The sequence below is a fragment of the Ochotona curzoniae genome, unplaced genomic scaffold (genome assembly GCF_017591425.1).
Source record: "Ochotona curzoniae isolate NIBS_2020 unplaced genomic scaffold, NIBS_Ocur_1.0 contig_2210, whole genome shotgun sequence".
NCBI lineage: Eukaryota > Metazoa > Chordata > Mammalia > Lagomorpha > Ochotonidae > Ochotona > Ochotona curzoniae.
In genome coordinates this window covers 56,078,124-56,102,385 of record NW_024465369.1, presented here as the reverse complement: position 1 = coordinate 56,102,385, position 24,262 = coordinate 56,078,124, and the positions used below count along the sequence as shown (strand labels likewise).

General features: G+C 41.5%; 2 protein-coding genes across 4 annotated transcripts in view; one reads left to right on the top strand and one right to left on the bottom strand.

Moving 5' to 3' along the window:
* The window catches only part of ORC2 (origin recognition complex subunit 2), a 39,935-nt gene extending 23,998 nt beyond the window's left edge, over positions 1 to 15,937 (top strand). Inside the window, exons 11-19 of one of the 2 annotated variants that reach the window (XM_040971964.1) lie at positions 691 to 800; positions 3,434 to 3,566; positions 5,147 to 5,243; positions 8,109 to 8,255; positions 8,826 to 8,997; positions 11,607 to 11,668; positions 12,303 to 12,421; positions 13,854 to 15,380; positions 15,729 to 15,937. In XM_040971964.1, the coding sequence (XP_040827898.1) occupies positions 691 to 800; positions 3,434 to 3,566; positions 5,147 to 5,243; positions 8,109 to 8,255; positions 8,826 to 8,997; positions 11,607 to 11,668; positions 12,303 to 12,421; positions 13,854 to 13,940 (927 nt within the window). In that variant the 3' untranslated portion in view covers positions 13,941 to 15,380; positions 15,729 to 15,937. Of the gene's footprint in view, positions 1 to 690; positions 801 to 3,433; positions 3,567 to 5,146; positions 5,244 to 8,108; positions 8,256 to 8,825; positions 8,998 to 11,606; positions 11,698 to 12,302; positions 12,422 to 13,853; positions 15,381 to 15,728 lie in introns of those variants that run through there. The other variant, XM_040971965.1, reaches the window with a different exon arrangement.
* Positions 15,938 to 19,094: 3,157 nt separating this feature from the next.
* The window catches only part of NIF3L1 (NGG1 interacting factor 3 like 1), a 16,073-nt gene continuing 10,905 nt past the window's right edge, over positions 19,095 to 24,262 (bottom strand). For both annotated transcript variants that reach the window (XM_040971960.1, XM_040971962.1), the window contains exons 6-7: positions 23,264 to 23,347; positions 19,095 to 19,579 (exon numbers count right to left, since the gene is read on the bottom strand). In XM_040971960.1, coding sequence (XP_040827894.1) covers positions 19,395 to 19,579; positions 23,264 to 23,347 — 269 coding nt within the window. In that variant the 3' untranslated portion in view covers positions 19,095 to 19,394. The remainder of the gene's footprint in view (positions 19,580 to 23,263; positions 23,348 to 24,262) is intronic.

Sequence of the window (24,262 nt, the reverse complement as noted above, 5' to 3'; positions counted from 1 at the left end):
TCTGTGAAGCCTGGGAGGCAGGTTTAATCATCTTATAGTATTGATCTTTACAGAAGTTTAAGTCTGGACCCAGCATGGTGGCCTAGCAGTGAAAGTCTTTTCCTTGCACGTGCTGGGATCCCATATGGGCGCCAGTTCTAATCCCGGCAGCCCCGCTTCCCATCCAGCTCCCTGCTTGTGGCCTGGGAAAACAGTCAAGGATGGCCCAAAACCTTGTGACCCTACACCCACATGGGAGACCTGGAAGAGCTGGCTCCGGGCTCCTGGCTTCAGATTGGTTCAGTTCTGGTCATTGTGGTCACTTGGGAAGTGAATCATCAGATGAAAGACCTTCCTTCTGTCTCTCCTTCTCTCTGTATATCTGACTTTGTAATAAAAAATAAAATCTTTAAAAAATCAAGTTATATAGTTGGAATTTATAATTATTTAAATGGTCCTAGATAACACTTATCAAAGTCTGTGCTGCTAATGTAAGTTTGTCCTAAAAAGAATGCTAGAAATTATACCAAAACAAATTTTTGAATGATTTTCAGAGTGTTATGTATAATCAGTTGATGTACTATTTGCCAAACCTGATTAAATATTTGTACTGCTGGCTCTTCTCACATCAACCTCTAAGGGAACAGTGTCAGTTTCAATTGATGTACATGTATGGGAATGATTATTTTACCTCTGTTCTTTTTTTTAAAGCAAAGTTTGCGTCAGTTATTGAGCAAGGTTCCTCCTTCCTTTCCTGCTGAACTTAAACAACTAAATCAACAATATGAAAATCTGTTTCATAAGTGGATGCTGCAGTTACAGTAAGTACTTTTACAGTAAGTGAAAATATGTATTTATGTGTTTAAATCCAAGTAATTTAGCACTTAGTTTTCTTTCATAGAGAACTCAAAATGTTTAGCATATAAATAAATAGAAAACAAATACTTTCCCAATGTTATGACTTATGTATAGAAATGAAATTTCATTAAATGGCTTCTCCGAAGTTATACAGGTGTTCAGAAATTTGTGCATTGAGTTTATCAAACTTGATAGCTCTTGGTAAAATAAGTACCACTTCTTTGCTATTACTCACAAATATTTGTAAACCTAACTTGTCAAGATTAAAAGATACACCAATTATATTTTCATCAAGTTTTCCACAGCAAAATTCTTGAAATAATGTGTTTTTTTGTGTTTTGTTTTTGTTTTTGCTTTTTGCTTCTGTTTTAGTTTATTTTGTTTTGATAGCGTTTTATTTTATTTCTTTGAAAAAGAGGGTTCTGCTGGTTTATTCCCCATCGGCTGCATTGTCTGCGGCTGGGCAGGGCAGAGGTCAGGAACCCAGAACTGCATCCAGGTCTCCCATGTGGGTGGCCCAGAGCCAAGTACTTGGGCCTTCTTCCACTGCTTTCCCAGGCTCATGAGCAGAGCTGAACTGATAGCAGAGCAGCTGGGGCTTGAACTGGCGCCTCACGTGCTCTGCTCTGGGCTGGTGTCGCAGCCTGTGGATAGCATACTGTGCCACAATCTGTTCCTATGCTTATTTTCTTTTAATGTAATACTGTGTGCATGTACTAGAGTCTTTCAATTTCATGAGCAGACTTAGTCTAAATACATTTTACCAATTTAGGATTATTTATTTATTTATTTAAAGATTTATGTTATTTTCTTTGGAAAGTCAGATATACAGGAGAGATAGAGAAGATCTTTCATTCAGTGATCCATTCCCCAAGCTGCCGCAACAGCTGAAGCTGAGCCAATCTGAAGCCAGAAGCCCAGATCTTCCGGGTCTCCCATGTGGGTGCAGGGTCCCAAGTCCTTGTGCCATCCTCGACTGCCTTGCCAGGTCACAAGCAGGGACCTGGATGGGAAGTGGGGCTTCTAGGATTAGAACTAGTGCCCATATGGGATCCCAGTGTGTGCAAGGCGAGAACTTCAGCTGCTAGTACTGCGCTGGACCCAATTTAGAATTATTTCTTAGAATGTTTTTTCAGATTTATCATTTTTCAAAAGCTTTGGTTAAATTTTAAATTTCCATCAAGTTGGAAAGTAGATTGAGTTGGAAGAGTGATTAAAATCAAAGATTTTTTTAAATTTACCTTTTTACTTGTATTAAAAAGGACCGTAACATTGAAAATATGCTTACAATGTATGATGATGTGAATATACATGCACAGTTATGTTGTCACTTGGGTGGATAAGAAGAAAGATCTAAGCAGTAAAGAGATAGAAATCATTATAATTGCCCCTAGTTGATGCTGGTTTTCTTTGCCTATACTATGTCCAAGAGTTATGTTAGAAAAATAATGATTATCTTTATTGCAGTGACCTCAGCTTGTTCTTCAGTAACTATGATTCATTGCAATGTAAATGTAGAGCTCATCACTGTCATCCTCTCTGCCAGTTTGTTTGCTTCCCAGCATAGACCTCATGGTTGGCAACATGAATGTAACTCTGAGTTCTATAAATCTCGTTGCCTGTGTCTATTGCTCTGGTCTTGATATTCTTGCCCATTGCAGCAGGGAGGTGTGGATGTTGTATTTCTAGGGTATCTTACACTGCATGAGATGATTACATGAATACTGTTTGATTGACCTCTGTGAACAATCATGGAACTGTGGTTTAGCTTAAGCCCTGCTTCTTGGTGTACTGGGTGAACTCATTCACTCTGTTGCCTTCAGTTGCTTTGTGTATGTGAATGACTCCCATAAGTGTTTTCTCCAACCTAGAACCATCTCCTCAGCAGCAAACATGAATATCTGAATGTATATTAGAAGTTTCCCTTAAATAATTCAGCGTATGTAAAATGGAACTCAGTGAAACCATCATTCCCACCTGCCCCTTGTACCCTCCTCGTTCCTATCGGTGTCTGTGGCAGAAAATCTCTCCCTTTCCCCATATCCCGCACATCTAATCGATCTCCAAGTCCTGTTGATTTGAACTTCCTTAAAACTCTTGACACCTTCAATCTTCCTCCATGTCAGCTAATTCAAATTCTTTATTTTTGGCAATTTTTGCTCCTCGGCAGTCTTGCTGTTAAAAACGTTGCCTTTACCACCTGATCAGTTATTTAAGTGCTCCCTGTCCTTGGAAGAAAACCTAATGAGCACCTTAATGTGGTTTAACAAGACCTCTGTCACCTTTTGCCATTCCAATTTAAACTCTACCTCAACCTGTGAAACATTTTGAGTAGCTTTTCTCGGCTGGCCGTGGTCTCTCTTGCCTGTTCGGCATCTGTCACTTGAAAGGCAACAGAAGCTGGAGAGAAAGCAACTGAACCTTGTTGTTTCAATAATAAAATTATACCTTTGTATAAATTTAGAAACCAATAATTTTATTGTTTCGCTAGCCTGGTTTTTCCTATTCCTTATGAACTTAACCCAGAATTGGTTGATTTAAAGATGTTATTAAAAGGTATTGAGCTTTAATTTCATGAATATTATCTTTTTGACAGACTCGGATTCAACATTGTCCTTTATGGTTTGGGTTCTAAGAGAGATTTACTAGAAAGGTTTCGAACCACCATGCTGCAAGATTCTGTTCATGTTGTCATCAATGGCTTCTTTCCTGGAATCACTGTGAAATCAGTAAGTGTTGAAAATGATAAAGAGAGTAACTTTACAAATACACATCCTTGGCCAATCCATACTGCACACTAACGAGAAAGATGCTACTTCTGACTCTCAAATATTGGCTTTTAGTTTTAATTTTTTGTTTGTTTTCTTTCTCCTTTGGACTATTAGTTTTCTTTAAAATCATTTTCATTTTTTTGGAATCAGAGAGAGATTGACAGATTGATTTATTTGAGAAATACCTTCCATTCCTTGTTTTCTCAAAGACCCAAAACAGCCAGGCTAAGCCAGGAGCTAAGAACTCAGTCCAGGTCTGGTCTCCTAGCTGGTTGTCAGGGACACCAATGTTTGAGCCATCATTGGCTTTCTCCCAAGGAAGGATGCACAGTAGCAGGAAGCTGAATGAATTAATTGATTTGAAAGGCAAAGTGATCACTATAACTTCCATCCTCTGATTTAGTCTCGGATGCCTGCAGCAGGAAGCAGTGGGCCAGTGTGAAGCCGGAAGTCCAGAATTCCATCCAGGGATCCCCCATTAGTCCCTTGGACTGTCGCCTGCTGCTTTCCTGCTCACATTAGCGTCAGGCTGGGTGAGAGCAGAGTAGCTCTGGGATGTGCAGAAAGTCGTGAGTGCCTTCCCCCTCCGTCATCCCCGTTCCCCCAGAAACAACAAGAACTAGCCAATTGGGAAGCAGTGAGTTCACCCAGTTTTCCCTAAATTTCAATCCTTCCCACCCTGATCAACCATGTAGTCATAAAAACTAACTTTATACAAAAAATAATAATAATAAAAAAACCTCATCTGCAACACTGAGCCATGTGGGGGAAAAAAAAAAGAAGCAGAGTAGCTGTGACTCAGATCAACATTCTGAAATGGGATGTGAGTGTCCTGACCAGATGTTTAGCCTGCACCATGACACCCAATCCTAGTATTCTTAAAGTGTCAATGATGTTTGTGGATAGTTTCTAGTATTGTTAAAGTGTATTTGTTTCTTTTGATAAATCTATAATTTTCCTCATGTTGTTACAGGCTTTTCCTAAATGCTTTTGTTGTCCATTCTTGTCTTTGCTATTCTTCCATTTCGTTTCAACCATACCTTATGGGGGAAAAAATGAATTAGATACACTTCAGTAAGTTTAAGGATTTTTTTATAAAGTTTTTTTTTTTAATTGAAAAGTCAGATATACAGAGAGGAGGAGAAACAGAGATCTTCTGTCCATTGATTCACTCCCTAAAGCAACTGCTATAACTGGAGCTGCACTGATCGAAGCCAGGAGCTCCCAGCTTCTTCTGTGTCTCCCACATTGGTGCAGGGCCGCAAGGCTCTGGGGCCCTCGGGAGCTGCTTTCCCAGATTATAAGCAGGGAGCTGGATGGGAAGCGGGACTGGCAGGATTAGAACCAGCACCCAAATGTTATCCCTGCGCGTGCAAGGCAAGGACTTTAGCCACTAGGCTACTGTGCTGGGCCCAAGACTTGATAATTTGCAAAAAAAAAAAAAAGATATGAAATAATTCTTAGATTATGAAAAGACTGAGATGTATAACAGAATAAGTTGTACTTAATATAATACTTGTTGCACTTTTGTGATCTAGGTCCTGAATTCTATTACAGAAGAAGTTCTTGACTATGTGGGAACTTTCCGAAGTGTGTTGGATCAGCTAGACTGGATAATAAACAGATTTAAAGAAGGTAACATAAAGTAGATGCCTTATAGTTTTAGGGTGAAGATAAGCATGTATGCACAGAAAAGAATGAGCTTAATAAATGCCATTTATCTCAGTGCTGATATGGATTTTTCTGAAGGAATTTATTCGTCCTGTTTCAATGTATTAGTTTCCAGTGAATTTCATTTAACTAGAATAGACAGCTTGCTTTTTGTTACCTTAACTAAAATATTGAAAAGGAACTTTGGTTTGTTTAAGCACTATTGACTCGGGCCCGGCGCGGTGGTGCAGTGGTTGAAGTCCTCGCCTTTAACGCCCGGGATCCCATTTGGGCGCCGGTTCTAATCCCGGTGGCCCCTCCTTATTTTCTTTGTAATTTTATTATTATTATTATTATTTTGCTACTGAAATGTATTCTTTTTTTTTTTTTGAAGATTTATTTTATTTTTATTACAAAGTCAGATATACAGCTCCCCGCTTGTGGCCTGGGAAGGCAGTCGAGGACGGCCCAAAGCTTTGGGACCCTGGACCCTGCACCCATGTGGGAGACCCGAAGGAGGCTCCTGGCTTCGGATCGGCATAGTATCGACCGTGGCGCTCACTTGGGGAGTGAATCATCGGATGGAGGATCTTCCTCTCTGTCTCTCCTCTCTCTGTATATCAGCCTTTCCAATAAAAATTAAAAAAAAAAAAAAAAGTACTATTGAGTGCAGAGACTCACAATTCAAGGAACCTGGGGTTTTTCGGAGTGTGTCGTCTCAGAATATTTTTCACTGATTCTTGCGCGTCCAGCCCTAGCAGAGGAGACATTTACTGGTGTTCTTCAAGAGGCTTGTTCTTTGTCATATATACCAAGTGTCTCATTTTTTTCAAGTCACTTGTCAATACACTTGGCTTTTATTTTACAGAAAAGAAACTATTTTATTTCTGTTTTCATCGGATTTTAAAGTTGCCTTTAAAATTTTTTTTTTAAAAAAAAAGCTTTTTTTTTTTTTCCTTTTCGTTTTATTTGAAAGGTAGACAGAAACAGAGAAAGTGACTTGCCATCCGCTGGTTCCCTTCCCAGGTGCCCTTAGCACAGGAGGCTGGGCCAGGCTGAGGTTAGTCAGCAACCTGGAACCCAGTCCGAGTTACCTGTGCGGGTGGCAAGGACTTCAATACTTGAGCCGTCTGTTGCTTCGCATGGCACACAGTAACAGGAAGCTGAATCAGAAACACAGGAGTGGGCCTGGCCTGATAGCCTAGTGGCTTAAGTCTTCGCCTTGCACATGCTGGGATCCCATATGGGTGCTGGTTCTAATCCCGGCAGCCCCACTTACCATCCAGCTCCCTGCCTGTGGCCTGGGAAAGCAGTCAGGGACTGCCCAAAGCCTTGGGATCCTGCACCCGCGTGGGAGACCCGGAAGAAGGGCTTGCTTCGAATCAGCTCAGCTCCGGCTTCTTGCGGCCACTTGGGGAGTCAATCAATGGTCAAAAGATTTTCCTCTCTGTCTCTCCTCTCTGTGTATCTGACTTTCCAACAAAACATAAATAAGTCTTTAAAAAAGAAAAACACAGGAGCCATGATTTGAAACAGACCCTCCAAAATCAAGAAGTGTCTTAGCTGCTGAAATCTGATTTCAGTGTTTGAAAACATGTTTCAACCTCAGTTGTCTCCTTATTTTCTTTGTAATTTTATTATTATTATTATTATTTTGCTACTGAAATGTATTCTTTTTTTTTTGAAGATTTATTTTTATTACAAAGTCAGATATACAGAAAGGAGGAGAGTTAGAGAGGGAGATCTTCTGTCTGATGATTCATTCTCCAAGTGACAGCAACGGCCGGTGCTGTGCCAATCCGGAGCCAGCAGCCAGGATCTCTTCTGTATCTCCCACGTGGATGCAGGATCCCAAGGCTTTGTGGCGTCCTCGACTGCTTTCCCAGGCCACAAGCAGGGAGCTGGATGGGAAGTAGAGCTGCCAGGATTAGAACCAGCACCTGTATGGGATCCCAATGCGTTCAAGGCGAGGACTTTAGCCGCTAGGCTACCACACCGGGCCCCTGAAATGTATTCTTGATGATCATCTGTAATTTCCTTATAAAATCCATTGGAATCCTTAATTTGATCTCTGCTGTATATGGTGGTGTCGGTAGCTTCATCCTACAATGTCAACGTTGTAAAAATATAATGAGCCTTTGACCTCTTCCCTGTCTGTGTTGCTTGCCTTGGCTTTTGTGACAGTCAGGGTTTCTGTATCATCTCTTAATGCTTAATGAGAACTTTTTTCTTATTTGACATTCTTTTCACTCCTACTTTACAAAACAATGTGCATAAGTGCACTCTGAATCTGTTATATTCTAATCCTGCTATGATTCCTGTGCCTTATTAGAAATGCTTTCTTTGGCTCCTGATTCTTGGGATAAATTCAGTGTCTTGCCTATTTTAAGAGTGAATGTCTTATCTCCTGAGAGATTGCTTAGCCTGAAGCGCAGTTATCTTATTGCATCCCACTTTGATATATCCCTTCCAATCATTGTTGCAGCTTTACAAATATTCAACATAATGAGTGGGGACCGGTGCCATGGTGTAGTAGGCTAGGCCTCCTCTCTCATGCTAGCATCCCATATGAGTGACAGTCTGAGTCCCAGTTGCTCCACTTCTGGTGCAGCTCCTTGTTTATAACCCGGAAAAGCAACAGAGAATGGCCCAAGTCCTTGGGACCCTGCACCCACTTAAGAAACCTGGAAGAAGTTCTTGGCTACTGGCTTCAAGTTCTTGCTCTGGCCATTGCAGTGGACTACAGGATGAAATCTTCCCTCTGTCCCTCTCTTCTTTCTATAATTTTGCCTTTCAAATACAAAATAAAATAAATCTTAAGAATAATTGGATTATTCCATTTCCTTTCAGATTCTTCTTTAGAACTTTTCCTTCTCATCCACAATTTGGATAGCCAAATGTTGAGAGGAGACAAGAGCCAGCAAATTATTGGACAGCTCTCGTCTCTGCATAATGTATACCTGATAGCGTCTATTGATCATCTCAATGCTCCTCTCAGTAAGTTAAATACATTTTCTCCATTTTCTGAGGATAGTCTCCCAAAATTCTTGTTTGTTTTTTCATTGTATTTTTTTCCCTATTATATATGTAAGAACACGAACTGCCAAAAGAAAGCCGTAGCCAGTCTGACTTAGAACATCATAACTGGAAATAAAAATTTGGATAATAAAGAAGGGTATATTTTATACTTAATTTACATGAGAAAGAAAAAACAATTATTGTTTGGGTGTTTTTCTATTCTTTGTGGAAAAATATTTGTAATATTTATTTTGCACCCTTCAATCAGAGACTTGGTGATTATCCGGAGGGACAACACATTAAGTTGTCAATTTTGATATATCGATATAATTTGCATTCATTGTATAAATAAAGATTCAAATGTTGACTCACAGTAAAATTACATGCTGAGTTGCTGATTTAGATGGGGAAGTGGCAAAAGCAGTAAATTTCAGCATTTGTTTTCCTTAATGCTATCTCATTGTCCTCCACTGTGGCAGGTGGCACATGGTAGTTGGTAATGTGAATGTAACTTGTAATTCTTGTTTTTTGTTTCATCTTGTGCTCTAGTGTGGGATCATGCAAAGCAGAGTCTTTATAACTGGCTCTGGTATGAAGCTACTACATACAGTCACTACACTGAAGAAACCTCCTATGAGAACTCTCTTCTGGTTAAGCAGTCAGGATCCTTGCCGCTTAGCTCTCTAACCCATGTCTTACGAAGCCTCACCCCTAACGCAAGGTAAATATGAAGACCTGTTTCTTTAAAAACTAGGCAAAATGAAGATACAGAATTGTGCATTTTAAAATATGCACTCCCGAGGTTTTAATTGTGATGCAAAAGTCCCCATTGGTTGAAGAGTTAATGAGAAAAAATAGGAATAATAGTCAGCAGTACTGGATTATGGAATAGGCAAGCTACTCAGTAATAGCGCAGAAGGGCCAACGTTTTTTTCCTCCACAGATTGTGGTATCTATGAATAAGAGAAGCTAAGCGATCAACATGGGTAAAAGCAGAGTTCTGGTGGATTTACTTAAATTTCTTGCTAATGTTCAATTACATATTGAATTTTATGATCGTACACTGAACCTGTCACATAGCTGATTTGACCAATACAAGTAAGGTGGATAGTAAATGTTAGAAAATTTCAACCCTAATATACCTGTTGGTCTCTGGTAAAGCATTTTTAGCAGCTAACCAAGAGGCATATCTGAACTGTTGACAGTTAAGAAAAGCTGGATGCAGCACAAACCAGCAAAAATTGAATTGCGTGATTTGCCCGGTGAAAGAGGTGTTAGTAGCAGCTTGCCTTCTCAGAAAACATACAATTTTAGAGTTGCACTGTATTTAAGAAAACTAAATGTTGCAAAACAACAGGCCTTGTTGAAACTAAAAAGTTAAGTTTAAAAAGATGAAAATAAGCACTGTGTTCGTAGATGGGCTGACTGAATATTATAAAAAAAAGCAGTTCTCCCTGGGAAAGGGATGGTAGAATCCCTATACCTACGAAACTTATCATGAAAAAGAATAACAGTATCAAAAAGTACCAGTTTTTCCTAAACCAGAATATACTGTATCATAATTTAAACATAATATAATTATAACTATTGGGGGGAGGTGGACAGGTTTGCTAAAATATTTGTTTGCTAAAGATTTAGCAGGGAAAAAGAGATTTAGCAGGGGAAATTAGCAAAGACCATTGCTTTTGCTTAAAAGAGTAATGAGGAAACACTTTGGTCAAGGTGACCTGGTTCTTTCCAACTTTATTCTCTTGTCCATACACCATATAATAGATGAAAAAAAAAATGCATCCTCAGAACAAAACAGAAGCAAAGCCACAAGATCGTTGAAGTTATAGACCACCTCATTCTGTGTCTAGAAACTGCACTGGCAACCAGGAATTTGCTTTAGTGGAATCCAGTGGTGTAAATGGATCATTTATTGTCTAAAGCAGGACAATTATTTTTAAGGTTTATTTATTTTTATTGGAAAGTCAGATATACAGAGAGGAAGAGAGACAAAGAGAGATCTTCCATCTAATTCACTCCCCACTTGTAGTTCATTCTGCAAACCTCAGTATCATGTTTTAATCTGTATGAGTATGAATGATCAAGATTCTTAACAAAACTCCATCTCTGGGGTCCATGGCAATACTTTGTTATGAAGTGGTCATTTCTAAAAGATTTTTATTTGTTTTTGGAATCTGAATGAGAGAGAGAGACAGAGACAGATATCTTAAATCACTGGTTCACTCCCCAGATGGCCACAATGCCCTGAGTTGGGCCAAGTTAAAACCCAGAAGATTCCTCCAGTTCTCCCCTCTGGGTGCAGTACCCCAGCGCTTCCATGTGGAAGTGGGCCATCTTCCACTGCTTTTTTAGGCCATTAGCACGAAATTGGATCAGAGCTAAGCAACAGAGATGTGACCAATGCCCGTGAGCCCTTTGTGCAATCATGCCAATAGGGCAGTGTATCACAGCGGATGAAGCCACTATTTTGGAGGAGTGGCATCCTTCTGGAGCATTAGTTCACATCCAGCCACTCTGATTCCAATCTGGCTTCATATATATGAAGGCGTATTAGCAGGCAGCTGGATGGGAAGTAGAGCAGCCAGGACACAAACCAAAACCCATACTAGATATTGGCCCCTAGGCATATATTTCTACAACACTTCATTTTATAAAGATCTGAGATAGCACCCTATATAAAATGATCTCAACAACAAATGTTAATGGTTATTATCTTACTGTTATGGGATTGATATTTTTCACTATAGAAAGCATATACTTCTTTTTTTTATATTACAAAGTCAGATATACAGAGAGGAGGAGAGATAGGAATATCTTCTGTCTGATGATTCACTCCCCAAGTGACCGCAACATCCGGTGCTGTGCCGATCCGAAGCCAGGAGCCAAGAACTTCCTCCACGTTTCTCACATGGGTGCAGGGTCCCAGAGCATTGGGCCACCCTCCACTGCTTTCCCAGGCTACAAGCAGGGAGCTGGATGGGAAAGTGGAGCTGCTGGGATTAGAACCAGCACCCATATGGGATCCCAGTGCGTTCAAGGCGAGGACTTTAGCTGCTAGGCCACACGCCACCGGGCCCGAAAGCATATATTTTAACTTTTCTGCAAGGACTAACTATAATCAGGAAAAGAAAAAGTCCTCCTAGTTTTCTTAAAAGGAAGTAAGCCTTTCCCACTATCTAGGCAAGCGTATAATGTCCTTTGGAGAAAGGAGAGAGGGTGATGTAAACGAACCAATATTCTCTTTGTGTTTTACTATTATTAACTGTTATTTCTTGATGTTAATATTGTAGGTTTGAATTCCTGTTTGTTTTTTTTCCTTAGGGGGATTTTCAGGCTGCTAATAAAGTATCAACTCGATAACCAGGATAACCCGTCTTACATTGGTATCCAATATTTATGATATTACATTATGGTATTAAATTATTTCACTCTGTAAATTCCTTCTGAAATGTTTTTGATGATAGCGTTGCAGTTTTTCATAGCACTAAGTAAGTGTCTGCCAGGTGACCCTACAGCTACACAGCTGAACAAGTTAAATGCCAGCACAGGTCGGAAGACAAACCCGACCTGCTTTAAAAATTTCCTGTGAATGTGTGTGTCTGCCAGTTAAACATTTCCGGCAGGTTGGAAGATTTTCTTCCTTTCTGAAAAAATACGGTGTTTATTTAAACAAACACTTTAGTGTCTCTTCATTTCTTCTTATTTTAATAATTCCCTCTTTAAAGGTCAACTGTATTCTCACCATTTAAAACTCTCTACAGGATTATGTCACATTTTGTCCCAATAGACTGTATTGACCAGTTAATTTTCTGTAAAAGCAAAGCCACAATGTGCAATAACTAAGCATCCCGTAGTTTGGCTTCTTCTAGAGGTACTTTGTGTTAGCAGCCCTTGCTGGCTGCTCTGCCTTAACGTGCCAGTGGCACTTTCATTTTGCGTTCTTTGCTGTGGGTACTCATGTATGTGGCCATATCTTAAACGCTGACCTACATTCTCATCTCCTTTGGAACTCTACAGGACTATCCTTTCAAGATTTTTACCAGCAGTGTCGGGAAGCCTTCCTCGTTAATAGTGATCTGACACTGCGGGCTCAGTTAACTGAATTTAGGGACCACAAGCTCATACGAACAAAGAAGGTATGGCTCTACTTTTGTGATACATGTGCCAAGAATAATGCATATTGTTTACTTAAGATCGAGTGTGCTTTTGACTCAGACCTGATTATTTTGTACTGAAGGCCTGTGATGCGTCAAAGATTGACTTGGGCCATCAGCAGACATAGCATGAGCCAAATAACTATTCCTTTCTGTTCCCCCTGCCCAGTTCACTAATTCACTCTGTATTTAATGAGCACTTAACTGTTGGGATATATTAATGAAAAAATTTTAACTGCTTTTGCTTTGTGAGGCTTAAAATTTAGTTGGGAAGGTGGACATTAATCAAGTAATCATGCCCATGTAAAATTGTAGCACTGTTACATTCTATCATTGCTTCTGAAACTTAAGATAGGTGTGTTTGTCCTAACTGATGATTTGAATCCAGCCACTTTCCCTGGACCTTAGGCTGAGGCACCACCATCTTGCCCACACTACTATTCATATCATCTCAGACGACCTCGCACAGCCACTTTTACAGTGCTGTCTCACTAGAATTATAGAGAGGAGAGCCAGAGAGGAAGATGTTCCATCTGATGGTTCACTCCCCAAGTGGCTGCAGCGGCTGGAGCTGAGCCAGTCCAAAGCCAGGAGCCAGGAACTTCTTCCAGGTCTCCCATGCAGGTACAGGGTCCCAAGGCTTTGGGCCATCCTCCTGCTTTCCAGGCCACAAGCAGGTAGCTGGATGGGAAGTGGGGCTGCCAGAATTAAAACTGGCACCCATAAGGGATCCCAGCACATGCAGGGTGAGAATGTTTGCCACTAGGCTAATGTGCCGGGCCCAATAACTGACATATTTTAAAGCCAACTGGGGTGTGGAGAGGGACAGCAGGATGGCTCAAGTTGCTAAACTTCCCCTTGTAAGTATTGGGATCCTATATGGGCGCCGTTTCATGTCCCGGCTGCTCCATTTCCCATCCAGCTCCCTGCTTGTGGCCTGGGAAAGCCATAGAAGATGACCCAAAGCCTTAGGACCTTGCACCCATGTTGGTGACCTGAAAGAAGCTCCTGAGCAACCCCTCGATTTGGATTGTCTCAGTTCTAGCTATTGTGGCCACTTGGGGAGTAAACAAGTGGCTAGATCTTCCTCTTTGGCTCTTCTTCTCTCTGTAAATCTGTGTTTCCAATAAACATAAATAAATCTTTAAAAAGCCAATGGGAAGGATCTGGTCGAAAGATGGAAAAGAATGGAGAACTCAGTAGTGTCAGGTGTTGCAGAGTAGATGGCTTATAAGATGCCCCCCTCCAAACTCTGGTTAGCCTCCTTGTCCTCTGCAAAGTGGTGTGATAATTGCTCCATTACTGGAATGTTGTGTGTGTATCTGAACTTACTATAGAAGTTCATTTAGTCTATTAGCCTGTTAGTTTATTACTTAGTCCATTATGACTAAAAGGGTATTCTTTTATCTTCTAGGGAACTGATGGAGTTGAGTATTTAATAATTCCTGTTAACAGTGGAACATTGACAGACTTCTTAGAAAAGGAGGAAGAAGAAGTTTGAAGCCTTCCTTTGCTCTTGAACCTTCCCGGGAAGGGTTGCTATACCCCAGTAGCCACTCCTCTGGTAGAAAGTATACATCCACTCTTAGATTATTTTTCCAGCAAACATGATGAATATTGAGAGGGGAGACATCATCCATTAGAATTTCTGACTAGCCTGGCTGCTCTAGCATGCCTCACACTATGCAGTGGTCCTCCAGTTGGAGAAAATGTGCCTTTTACTCATTACCTCTGGATTCTTCTTGTGGGAATGTACAGTGTGCTCAGGGACTATTTGGGACTGGATGTTTTTTGAAAATTTTTTGTACTAAGGATAATATTCGTGATTCTTCAGAGGCTTTTTATTATTCTCCGGGCTGACTGATTATTTGCAAGTGTGCTGGTTCCAGAGTGTACAAGTTACAAAGATACAGGTGTCGGGTCAGTCTGCTCTGTCTGCTGTACTGTGTCAGAACCACTGGCTGTAATGCAAAGTGACAGGGCCTGGCTTTCTGCTTCTGAAATGACTGCACAAAAGGTACAGACCGGGAAGAGGTAAATGACCTGGCTTTCTCCTGTTGTATTTAGGCTCCATTCTTGGGCCAGTGGGATAGTGAGAAAAGCACAAGGAGTTTATGTGCATACTCAATCTAGAAAGCACAGTAACAGCAGGATTATGTTTAGGAATAGTTCATATCTGTGCCATGATGTTCATGATCCAAGTGAGAAGCCAGGCTAAAGGGGAAAAAGCCTTTTGTTACATTTTATAGCTGTACTCAAACAACAGAAAATGACATTTCATTATTACCGTACATCGACATATTTTTCTTTTCTTGAATAAAAAGTGGTTAAGTAGCATATTGATATTGAGTGTAAATTAATCTTGAGGCCTCTGTCATAGAAACCTCAACCTCAGTATAAGATAGTTCCAGTTTTAAACTCATGATTTCAAATCTCCTAAATATTTACATGAGCCTATTAGAGAACAGAAGGCTAGGCTAGACCACCGTGTTGAATTTGTAGTTTACAAATATCCCCTGAAATTTTTCACTGTTGGAAATATTGTTAAAACATCACTGAAATAAAGTATGTACTGCATCAGCATTTTTCATTTATCTCTTATCTGCTAAATCCCTTTCATGAAAATATTTCCAAAAGTGCTTAAATTTTAAAGTAATTTCCTGTCATAAATAATTTTGTTAAATTATCAAGAGTTCAGTCTTAAATATAAGTAATCAAGATATATAAATTTGTACATGAATAGGATTTTTTTGTTGTTGTTTTAAATTAGTGCCAAAGGATAGACCATGAAAGCGAATTCTTCTCTCATTCTGTGATCCCTAGTCATTTGGGGGGAAAGTACTGGCAGTAGTTTGACTGAGGAGCTCTCTCTTCTTTTAAAAACATAGATAATACGATGATATTTGCTGGTTTGCACTTTGCTTTGTCCTTAACATATTAAGTTTAAAAAGCTGGGCCCGGCGCGGTGGCGCAAGTGGTTAAAGGTCCTCGCCTTGCACGCCCGGGATCCCATATGGGCGCCGGTTCTAATCCCGGCAGCCCCGCTTCCCTTCCAGCTCCCTGCCTGTGGCCTGGGAAGGCAGTCGAGGACAGCCCAAAGCTTTGGGAACCTGCACCCGCGTGGGAGACCCGGAAGAGGCTCCTGGCTTCGGATCGGCATAGTATCGGCCCGTTGCGCTCACTTGGGGAGTGAATCATCGGACGGAAGATCTTCCTCTCTGTCTCTCCTCTCTGTATATCCGCCTTTCCAATGAAAAAATAATAAAAATAAATCTTTAAAAAAAAAAAGTTTAAAAAGCTGTTACAGAGTAAAGTATATGTGTACGTATATAAATATATGTATAAAATCTTAAATGACCTAATGTGTAAAATTTTGCATTTTTCCTTAAATATTTACTGGTTTATTTTTGTAATCTCTGTGTGTAATCTATTTGTGGGCATCAGTATAAGCAGACTTCACTGTTAATAAAAAGTCAGTGTGCCTAGAGTAACTTTTAATCTGTAGTGCTGCCTTTTTTAAACTAAAAATATCTTTTAGTGTTTCAGATGAAATTTTATGAATATGCACCGCACAGATCTTGGCAGAATTACTGCGTGTTCATTTGTGTCAGCACCAGTACACTGTAAACACTCGCTGTTAAGTCTACACTGCCAATGCTCCACTATCTTCTACCTTTTTAACTTGTTTCTGGTAATACTAAGCAGACCTGAAAACCTGAAGGATGTCCTGGGTGCTCTTATCATGATAGAAAAGGCATAGGGGTACAGAGCATTTATCTTTCATTAATGTGCTTAATACTGAGTTGCTGTTTTTGTCCTACTTCAGACACTCGGCCTTTCTTAGCATCATATATGTTAGCATTCATATAGAAGATGGGTGGGTTTGGGAAATGGTTAGTAGACTTTGCTTATATAACAAAAATCACTAACTTAAATTGCATTCTTCTCTGCCCCCCATCCCCTTAATAATTCCAAATTTGAAGCCAGTCTCTGTTCAGAATATACCTTTCTGCATTCTGGCAGGTAAGGGGGCGTGTGGCTCATCTTGAGTAGCCGTATCAGAAAACCCAGATCATATGGCTCCCACAAATCCAAGGATGGACAAATTGTTAAGTAAATGACTTCATTTCCCAGTTTTAATGTGATTATTTAATTGTCCCTTTAAGAGGGTTTCCCACCTCTTGACTTTTCAAAATATTAAATTATCTGAAGTAATTTTGAATACTTACTACATATTGTCATTCAGAAGTTGTGAGGATATGAAACATGTACTTGCAAAGGTGTAATAAATTAAGGTGTATAATAAAGGTGTTATAGCCTCCTTCATATGTTAAGTTAGAATGAAGAATTGCAGCTTTTTTTTAAATTAAAGGGTTTTTAAAATTTTTATTGCAAAGTTAGGTATACAAAGAGGAGGAGAGACAGAGAGGAATATCTAACATCAGTTGATTCACTGCCCAAGTGGCCGCAGTGGCTGGTGCTGCACTGATCCAAAGCCAGGAGCCAGGAACTTCCTCCAGGTCCCCCACTCAGGTGCAGACTCCCCAGGCTTTGGGCTCTCCTTGACTGCTTTCCCAGGCCACAAGCAGGGAGCTGGATGGGAAGGAAGTGGAGCTGCCTGGATTAGAACCGGCGCCCTTATGGGATCTCAGCACATTCAAAGTGAGGACTTTAGCTGCTAGGCTACCCACTGGGCCCAAATGCAACTTTCAATATGAGTAAAAAACCTAGAGCATGTTACAAGTTTTCATAGCTTTTTTATTTTAATCACTGGCTTCAAGCCTTACCCTATATTTTTGTTGGTAAGTATAATCCTCAGAGTATCAATATTAGCATTTCTTGGGATTATTTGGAAACTTAAAAATACTTGGACCCTATTGTACAAACTCAGTTGGTCTGCGTTTTAACTGAATTTCCAAATATTCCGATGCACATTAAATTTTAAAAAATAGCAATGAGGGATGGGGTTCTGGCCCCATTAAGCCATGACTTGTGATGCCCATGTCCCTTGCTGGAGTGGGTAGGGACCCAGCTCTGGTCCCCATTCTAGTTTCCTAGGAGGCAGGACATGATCCCTTAGCCTGGTCCCTGGCTCCTGATAGCTGGCCTCCAGCCAGGAGCTGCTGCGGGCCTATGGGGAATGGGCCAGTAGATGGCTCTCTTATCTACCAAGCTCAAATAACAATAGTGACAAGCAAACTACTGTTTCCTCAACTGTAAAATAATAATACTACCCATATACCCGTTTCTATGGACTAAAACTGTTACTGTTTATGAAGCCTTGTATCCAATGAGTACCTGGTAAAATGTCTTTATCTTCATAGCTAATTTTTTTTAAGATTTATTTATTTTTATTAGCAAATCAGATACACAGAAAGGAGACAGAAGAAGATGTTCCAGTCTGGTTCAATCTCCAAGTGGTCAAATGGCCAGAGCTGTCCAGTCCGAAGCCAGGATCAAAGAGCTTCTTCCAGGTCTCCCACTCGGGTTCAGGGTCCCAAGGCTTTGGGCTGTCCTTAACTATTTTCCCAGGCCATAGGCAAGGAGATGGTTGGGAAGCAGGACCACTGGGATGCAAACCAGCGCCCATATGGGATCCCAGCACATGCAAGTGAGGACTTTAGCCGCTAGGCTACCATGCTGGACCATATTGCTAAATATTTTCATATTGCTTATAAAATTAGAGGTACATCACCTAAGAAGCACTAAATAGTACATTTTTAAGTAACTTCCTGATGCCAACACCGTGGCATAGCAAGGTCCCCTATCTGTAGTGCTGCCATCCAAACCGGTGCTGGTTATGTCCTGGCTGCTTGATTTCCCAACCCACTTTCCTGCTGATGGCCTGGGAACACAACAGAGGATGGCTCAAAGCTTTGTGCCATTGCACTCAAATGGCAGACTCAGAAGAAGCTTCTGGTTTCAGTCCTGCCAAGCTCGCGTTTGCAGACATTTGGGGAGTGGGACAGTGGAAGAAAGAGCTCTTTGTCTCTGCCTTTCTCTGTAATTCTGCCTTTCAGATGAAAATTCTAAATAAATTCTAAAAAACAAAAACAAGGGGCCCAGCGCAGTAGCCTACTGGCTAAATACTTGCATGTGCTGGGATCTTATATGGGCACTGGTTCATATCCCGGCTGCTCCACTTCCTTTCCCATCCCTGCATGTGCCCTGGGAGAGCAGTGGAGGATGGCCCAAAGCCTTGGGACCCGCATCCATGTGGGAAACCTAGGAGAAGCTCCTGGCTCCTGGCTCCAGATTAGCTCGGTTCTGTTGCAGCTACTCGGGCAGTGAACAGGCGGGTGGAAGATCTCTCTCCCTGTAACTCTGCCTTTCCAATGAAAAATAAAATGGAAAATAAATAAATCTAAAAAGAAAAAAAAAAATCCCTCCTTCCTGATAAATGTCTGCATTCTGAAATAGGTGACATTGAAATTTAGGTGGATTCCCAGAACGGGGCCACAGACAGACCAGATCATCCCCAACAGGCCACTGCCTCAAGCTGTGCCCATGTTTATACGCCCATGCCCATGTTTTTGAAGTTTGTTTCTAAAACTAACCAATGACAAAGACATCTAGATTATCATGTCCCAACTATGAAATCAGAGAATGATTTGCTTATTTCCCCAAGAATGTTAAGTAAACAGATTCCTGCTGCTCCTTCTTACTGGATGTTTGTTCTTTATTATGTTAGTTAACAGTTTTTACCTCATGAATGTTGAATGACATAGACCAGAAATAATGTGAGAACAGTTCAAAAGCTTGCAGAAAATGAAATTCAAAATTGTTTATTTTAATGGGAAAAAGAATTGAAATCTTGTTTTCTCAAAATGCACATTTCCATGAACTCTGAGGCTTCCTTGTACATCCTAAGACATTCTCGCAGGAGCATATCCATTTTGCATTGTGAATCGAGATGCGATCTGCAGATGATGTCATCTTGATGTTCCTGTGCGCCTTACACCACGTGCAGAGGGTCTCTGTCTGTCTCTGATAGGATAATATTAATCTTGCCCTCCAAGTGGACATGCAGCATGTCACGAAGGTCAGAGAGAAAGCCTCGTTCGGTGTTGCTGTGTTCACAGAGGATGACATTTACTCCTTGGGAAACAGCATTCAGAACATCATGGTGAGACATCTCACCTGCCAAAAGGGAAAGAACCAAGACTTCAGTGCTTGGCATGGAACCCTCAGAGTGCTAAATCACAGCAGCAGAAATCCCCAGTTGGTGCTATGCATGAAATCAGTGTAAGTCAGCGGGACTATGGCGGGGGATCGGGGCTTCATGTATAATTTGCTTAACATGACTTTAATTTTCCAACACTATTCCACCAAGACTTCCTGGCAGACCCCAAGCAAATGTCTAATCCTGCAGATCCAGCCAGACCCAGATCTGTAATACTCATTCAGTACTGCCACAATTAATGATCACTGGTCAGGAAGACGACCACCAGAGAGCTTTTTATATAGGTAATAAACACCTTAGATAATCTTAAGTATCCTTTCCAGAAAAATCTTCCTTTCTGAATACCAACATCTTCAGCCCTGATCCTAGTCCAACTAAAAGATGAAATGAGTTTTTGCCTTACATGAAACTAGAAAATTCTGATCTTAGAAAGTAGAAAATGCTGATGCTATTGATGAAAAAAAAATCATTTTTTGTGAAGGTGTTGGAGGACAAGCAAAAATGTTTTGAATTATTAAAAATCATTTGTGAATCTGATGTTACATCAAAAACCAAAAATACTGTGTATTGGTTCATTCACTGAAAAGTATGATTTTGAATTGTTAGAGATCTTCATAAAGTTAAGGGATAATATGTATTATGAAAACTATACATGGATTTAAAGAATTTTTTACAACAGGCCCATTGCGGCAGTCTAGCGATTAAAAGTCCTCGCCTTGCAAGCACCAGGATCCCACACTGGCGCGGGTTCTAATCCTGGCTTGCCTGCTTCCCATCCAGCTCCCTGTTTGTGGCCTGGGAAAGCAGTCAAGGACGCCCAAAGCCTTGGGACCCTGCATCATTATGGGAGGGCCAGAGGAAACTCCTGGCTCCTGGCTTCGGATTGGCTCAGTTGTGGCTATTGTGACCACTTGGGGAGTGAACCAATGGATGGAAGATCTTTGTCTCTCATTCTCTCACGATATCTGGCTTTCCAATAAAAAGAGAAAAAGCTGCATATGAGGATTGTTGCTTAAAAAAAAAAAAGATTCGAAACCTCCGCGGGCCTAGCTGCAGAGGCTGCTGGACACGACGGCTGCCCCATGCCCACTACGTACGAGCCGCAGCTGCAGTCATGCAGTGAGTGGCCAGCAGGCAAAGCCTATCGCCTAATGGCATGCTGGCCGCCTGGCCAGGGAGCTCTGGGATTTTCGTTGTTAGATATGATGGTTAGATAGCTTCTACCTGAATCCACAGTGTTTTGGGGACGTGAATTAATCCTAAAGATTCCCAAGGACAGTAAATCTTCCTCAGATAAACCTGTGATTAATACTGTCCCAACCCATGTGTTTTGAACAATTTTAAAACCTTTTACACTTTCAAAACCTTGTGCTAATCAGGAATGGGACGGAGAGCAAAGAAATCTTCCATAGCCTTAGAATGTGTGAGGAAGACATATAGTGTAACCTACCAGGAAAATGAAAGGTAACTTATTGGTAATAGATTCAAAACAACATTAGGCAACAGTTAAACTACAAAGATATACAGGGGGAACCAAGAGCAGTCCTGACAGCCACAGGAGGTCATATGCACAGAGCAGGGGTGGACCCCAGAGTGGAGCAGGAGGACAGGAAGAAGCCTGTATCCCACACCTGGAGACTCCAGAATCCCCACCAAGGACTACCAGTACGGGCACCAAGGACTGCATCCCAACTGCCGAGAGACCACGGGGAACTGGAATGCCTTCGGAGCCCGTGAACTCAGAGGGCATCCCTCCCGACCAGGATGAAACATGGGATGAAAGAAGCCCGAAATCTTCCTTGTGGGATCCAAGAATGTCAGAACAACAGCCAGGAACCCAGAGCAGTCCTCAGAATCAAAAGAACAGTAAACTTCTTTCGGGACCAAGGAGAGAAGCTTTCTCTTGTCCTTACTTAGTTCCAACGTTGGGTCTCCACCTTCTCTGCAATGACTGTCAGGGTTGCTCCAGAGCCCCCCTCCAAATACACACACACAAACATATTAGAATAGATAAACAGAGAACAACAAGGAAAGCTTGGTCAGCATGGACTCACACATACCTTACTAGGTAGGACACAGAGCAAGTGCTTCTCACCAAGGCACCGAAGATTTCTCTGCACACCCCTCCTATAACTGTTATGTACCTCAATTGCGGAAATGTCAATGTTGGGCTTTTGATTGATTGGCTTTTTACTCTGTTGGCTCTACCTTCAGACCAGAGAAGGTCTCTCCAAAAAGCCGTTGAACTTATCTGGACAATAAGATGACGGTCTCTACGCTTGGTATTTGCTTGCAATGAAGGAATCTCAACTGAACTTGAACTGTGGTCACACAACACGGTGGAGGAATCCACCGTGGGGGGAGGGTTATGGGAGGGGTGGTGGGAATCCCAGTGCCTATAAAACTGTGTCACATAAAAAAAAAACACGATGATTACGTGACCGTCTTAAAAAAAAAAAAAGATTCTAAGAAAAAAAGTTTAATTCCTCCAAATTTTCAATTCTCTGTACTTTCTCCCCAGTACATGTCTCTTCTCTATTTCAAGCACCTTTTAAAAACTCTGAACTGTATAATAAAATATTGAAGACAGTAGATTCCCCCATAGGCAAGACAAGTCTGGCTGCCTGCTTGCTTATAAACACGCTAGCTGCAATGGCAGGGAAGTCAGTGAAGACCCTGCAATACAAGTAAAGCCAAAGGAAAGAAGCCTGGCTCAGGATAGCAGCTGTGGGAAAGGACGAAGCAAGCAGAGAGCACAGCAGGCCAGGGAGAGAAGCATCTGCTTGCTAAGGAGTTGAGCTTCCCGGCACAGGTTTGTAGAGCCGCACTAACTGAATACACAGGAAGCCCAGGAGAGGCTCAGGAGATGCTGAACGTTGCAGATGCTAGTGCTCGGCCCTTCACTGGGTGCTTCTCAGGCCTGCTGCGGCCTCACAGACCAGGGGCACCTCAAGTTACCCATACCATACAGTTGCTGTTTCTCCATCAAGCCAGAGAAAGGGCACTTGAACATTTTGAACTGCATTGCTAGAAATTATCTCACATTCATTTCCCTTTATAAAAATAGACACTACAGGGCCCAGCACAATAGTGTAGCAGCTAAAGTCCTTGCTTTGAATGCACCAGGATCCCATAAGGGTGCCGGTTCTAATCCCGGCAGCTCCACTGCTTGTGGCCTTGGAAAGCCAAGGACAGCTCAAAGCCTTGGGACCCTGCACCCATGTGGGAGATCCAGAAGAAGCTCCTGGCTCCTGGCTCCTGGCTTCGGATCAGCTCAGCTCTGGCTGTTGCGGTCACTTTCGGGAGTGAACCATCGGAAGGAAGATCTTCCTCTCTCTCTCTCTCCCCCTCTCTGTATATCGGACTTTCCAATGGAAAAATAAAATACATCTTTAAAAGAGCCTGACTGTCCAAGTCAGATGCCCACCCTCAATTTTCTGAGATAATCTAATAATGAATTTTTAAATAACAACTTCTCCCCATAATGAATACACTGTATATCCAACTCTGATCTCCTTCCTATTGTTTCAGGTTTCGGAAAACATTAATAACGTCTAGATGCTAGGCTCTTTCTTAAAATCTGGTGCTTTTAAATACTAAAATAGTAAGCTGGCACTGAGAGAGACCCCAAGCTGTCCTACCTGTGAGGTAGAGGTCGGCCTTTACATCCTGCAGGATCTTGCTGCCAGAACCAGCACACAGGGCCACAACTTTGACTTGCGACTCTTTAAGGCAGGGGAAGCAAGAGAGCAACACTTCAGTTACCTTTCATTTGACTATTATAATTCATACCAGGAACTCAAAACAGAACATTTCATTTCTCGTCTCATCACAGTTTAACAAACTGATTACTAATTCTAAAAACACCACCACTACTAGTTTTTAACAGAACGTTCTTTGGCAGTTCAATTATTCCTTTGGATGTGGCTGCACAAACCAATTAACCATGGAACAGTGCTTGTACTCGTGGTGTAGCTCTAGGTGCTGTGGCACTGCTGGTGGGTAACTGAAGATTCCCTGGGCCTCTGGACAATAGCGAGAGGAAGGGAGGGAGGTCCTGTTCAGCTGTTCTCAGTGGAGGGAAAGCCTTAAAAAGGCTTAAAATGCTGGGCCCAGCGCTGTATCCTAGTGGCTAAAAGTCTTGCCTTGTATGGATCCCATATGAGTGCTGGTTTGTGTCTTGGCTGCTTCCCTTCCCTTCCAGTTCCCTGCTTGTAGCCTGGGAAAACAGGAGAGCATGGCCCAAAGGCATGGGACCCGGCACCCACATCGGAGACCAAAAAGAGCTCCTGGCTTCAGAGCGGCTCAGCTCTGGCCATTTCAGTCACTTGGGGTTGAACCAGCAAGCAGAAGATCTTTCTCTCTGTATTTCCCTCTATATATCTGGCTTTCCAATAAAAATAAATAAATCTTTAAAAAAAAGTAACAAGATGAAAAAAAAGTACAGTATATTCTCAAAGAGCATCATCTGAAAAGTAAATAACAGAAACTCTGGAGTCAAAATTCAAGTACTAAATGCTTAGGTTTCTCAAATGAATACCTTAGTAGCCACTTTAGTTACCACTTTTTAGCAGTGTAGCAGGTCTGGGGTTGGATCAAAGTCAAATCCCACTTCTGCCATGCATTTTCTCTGGAATTAA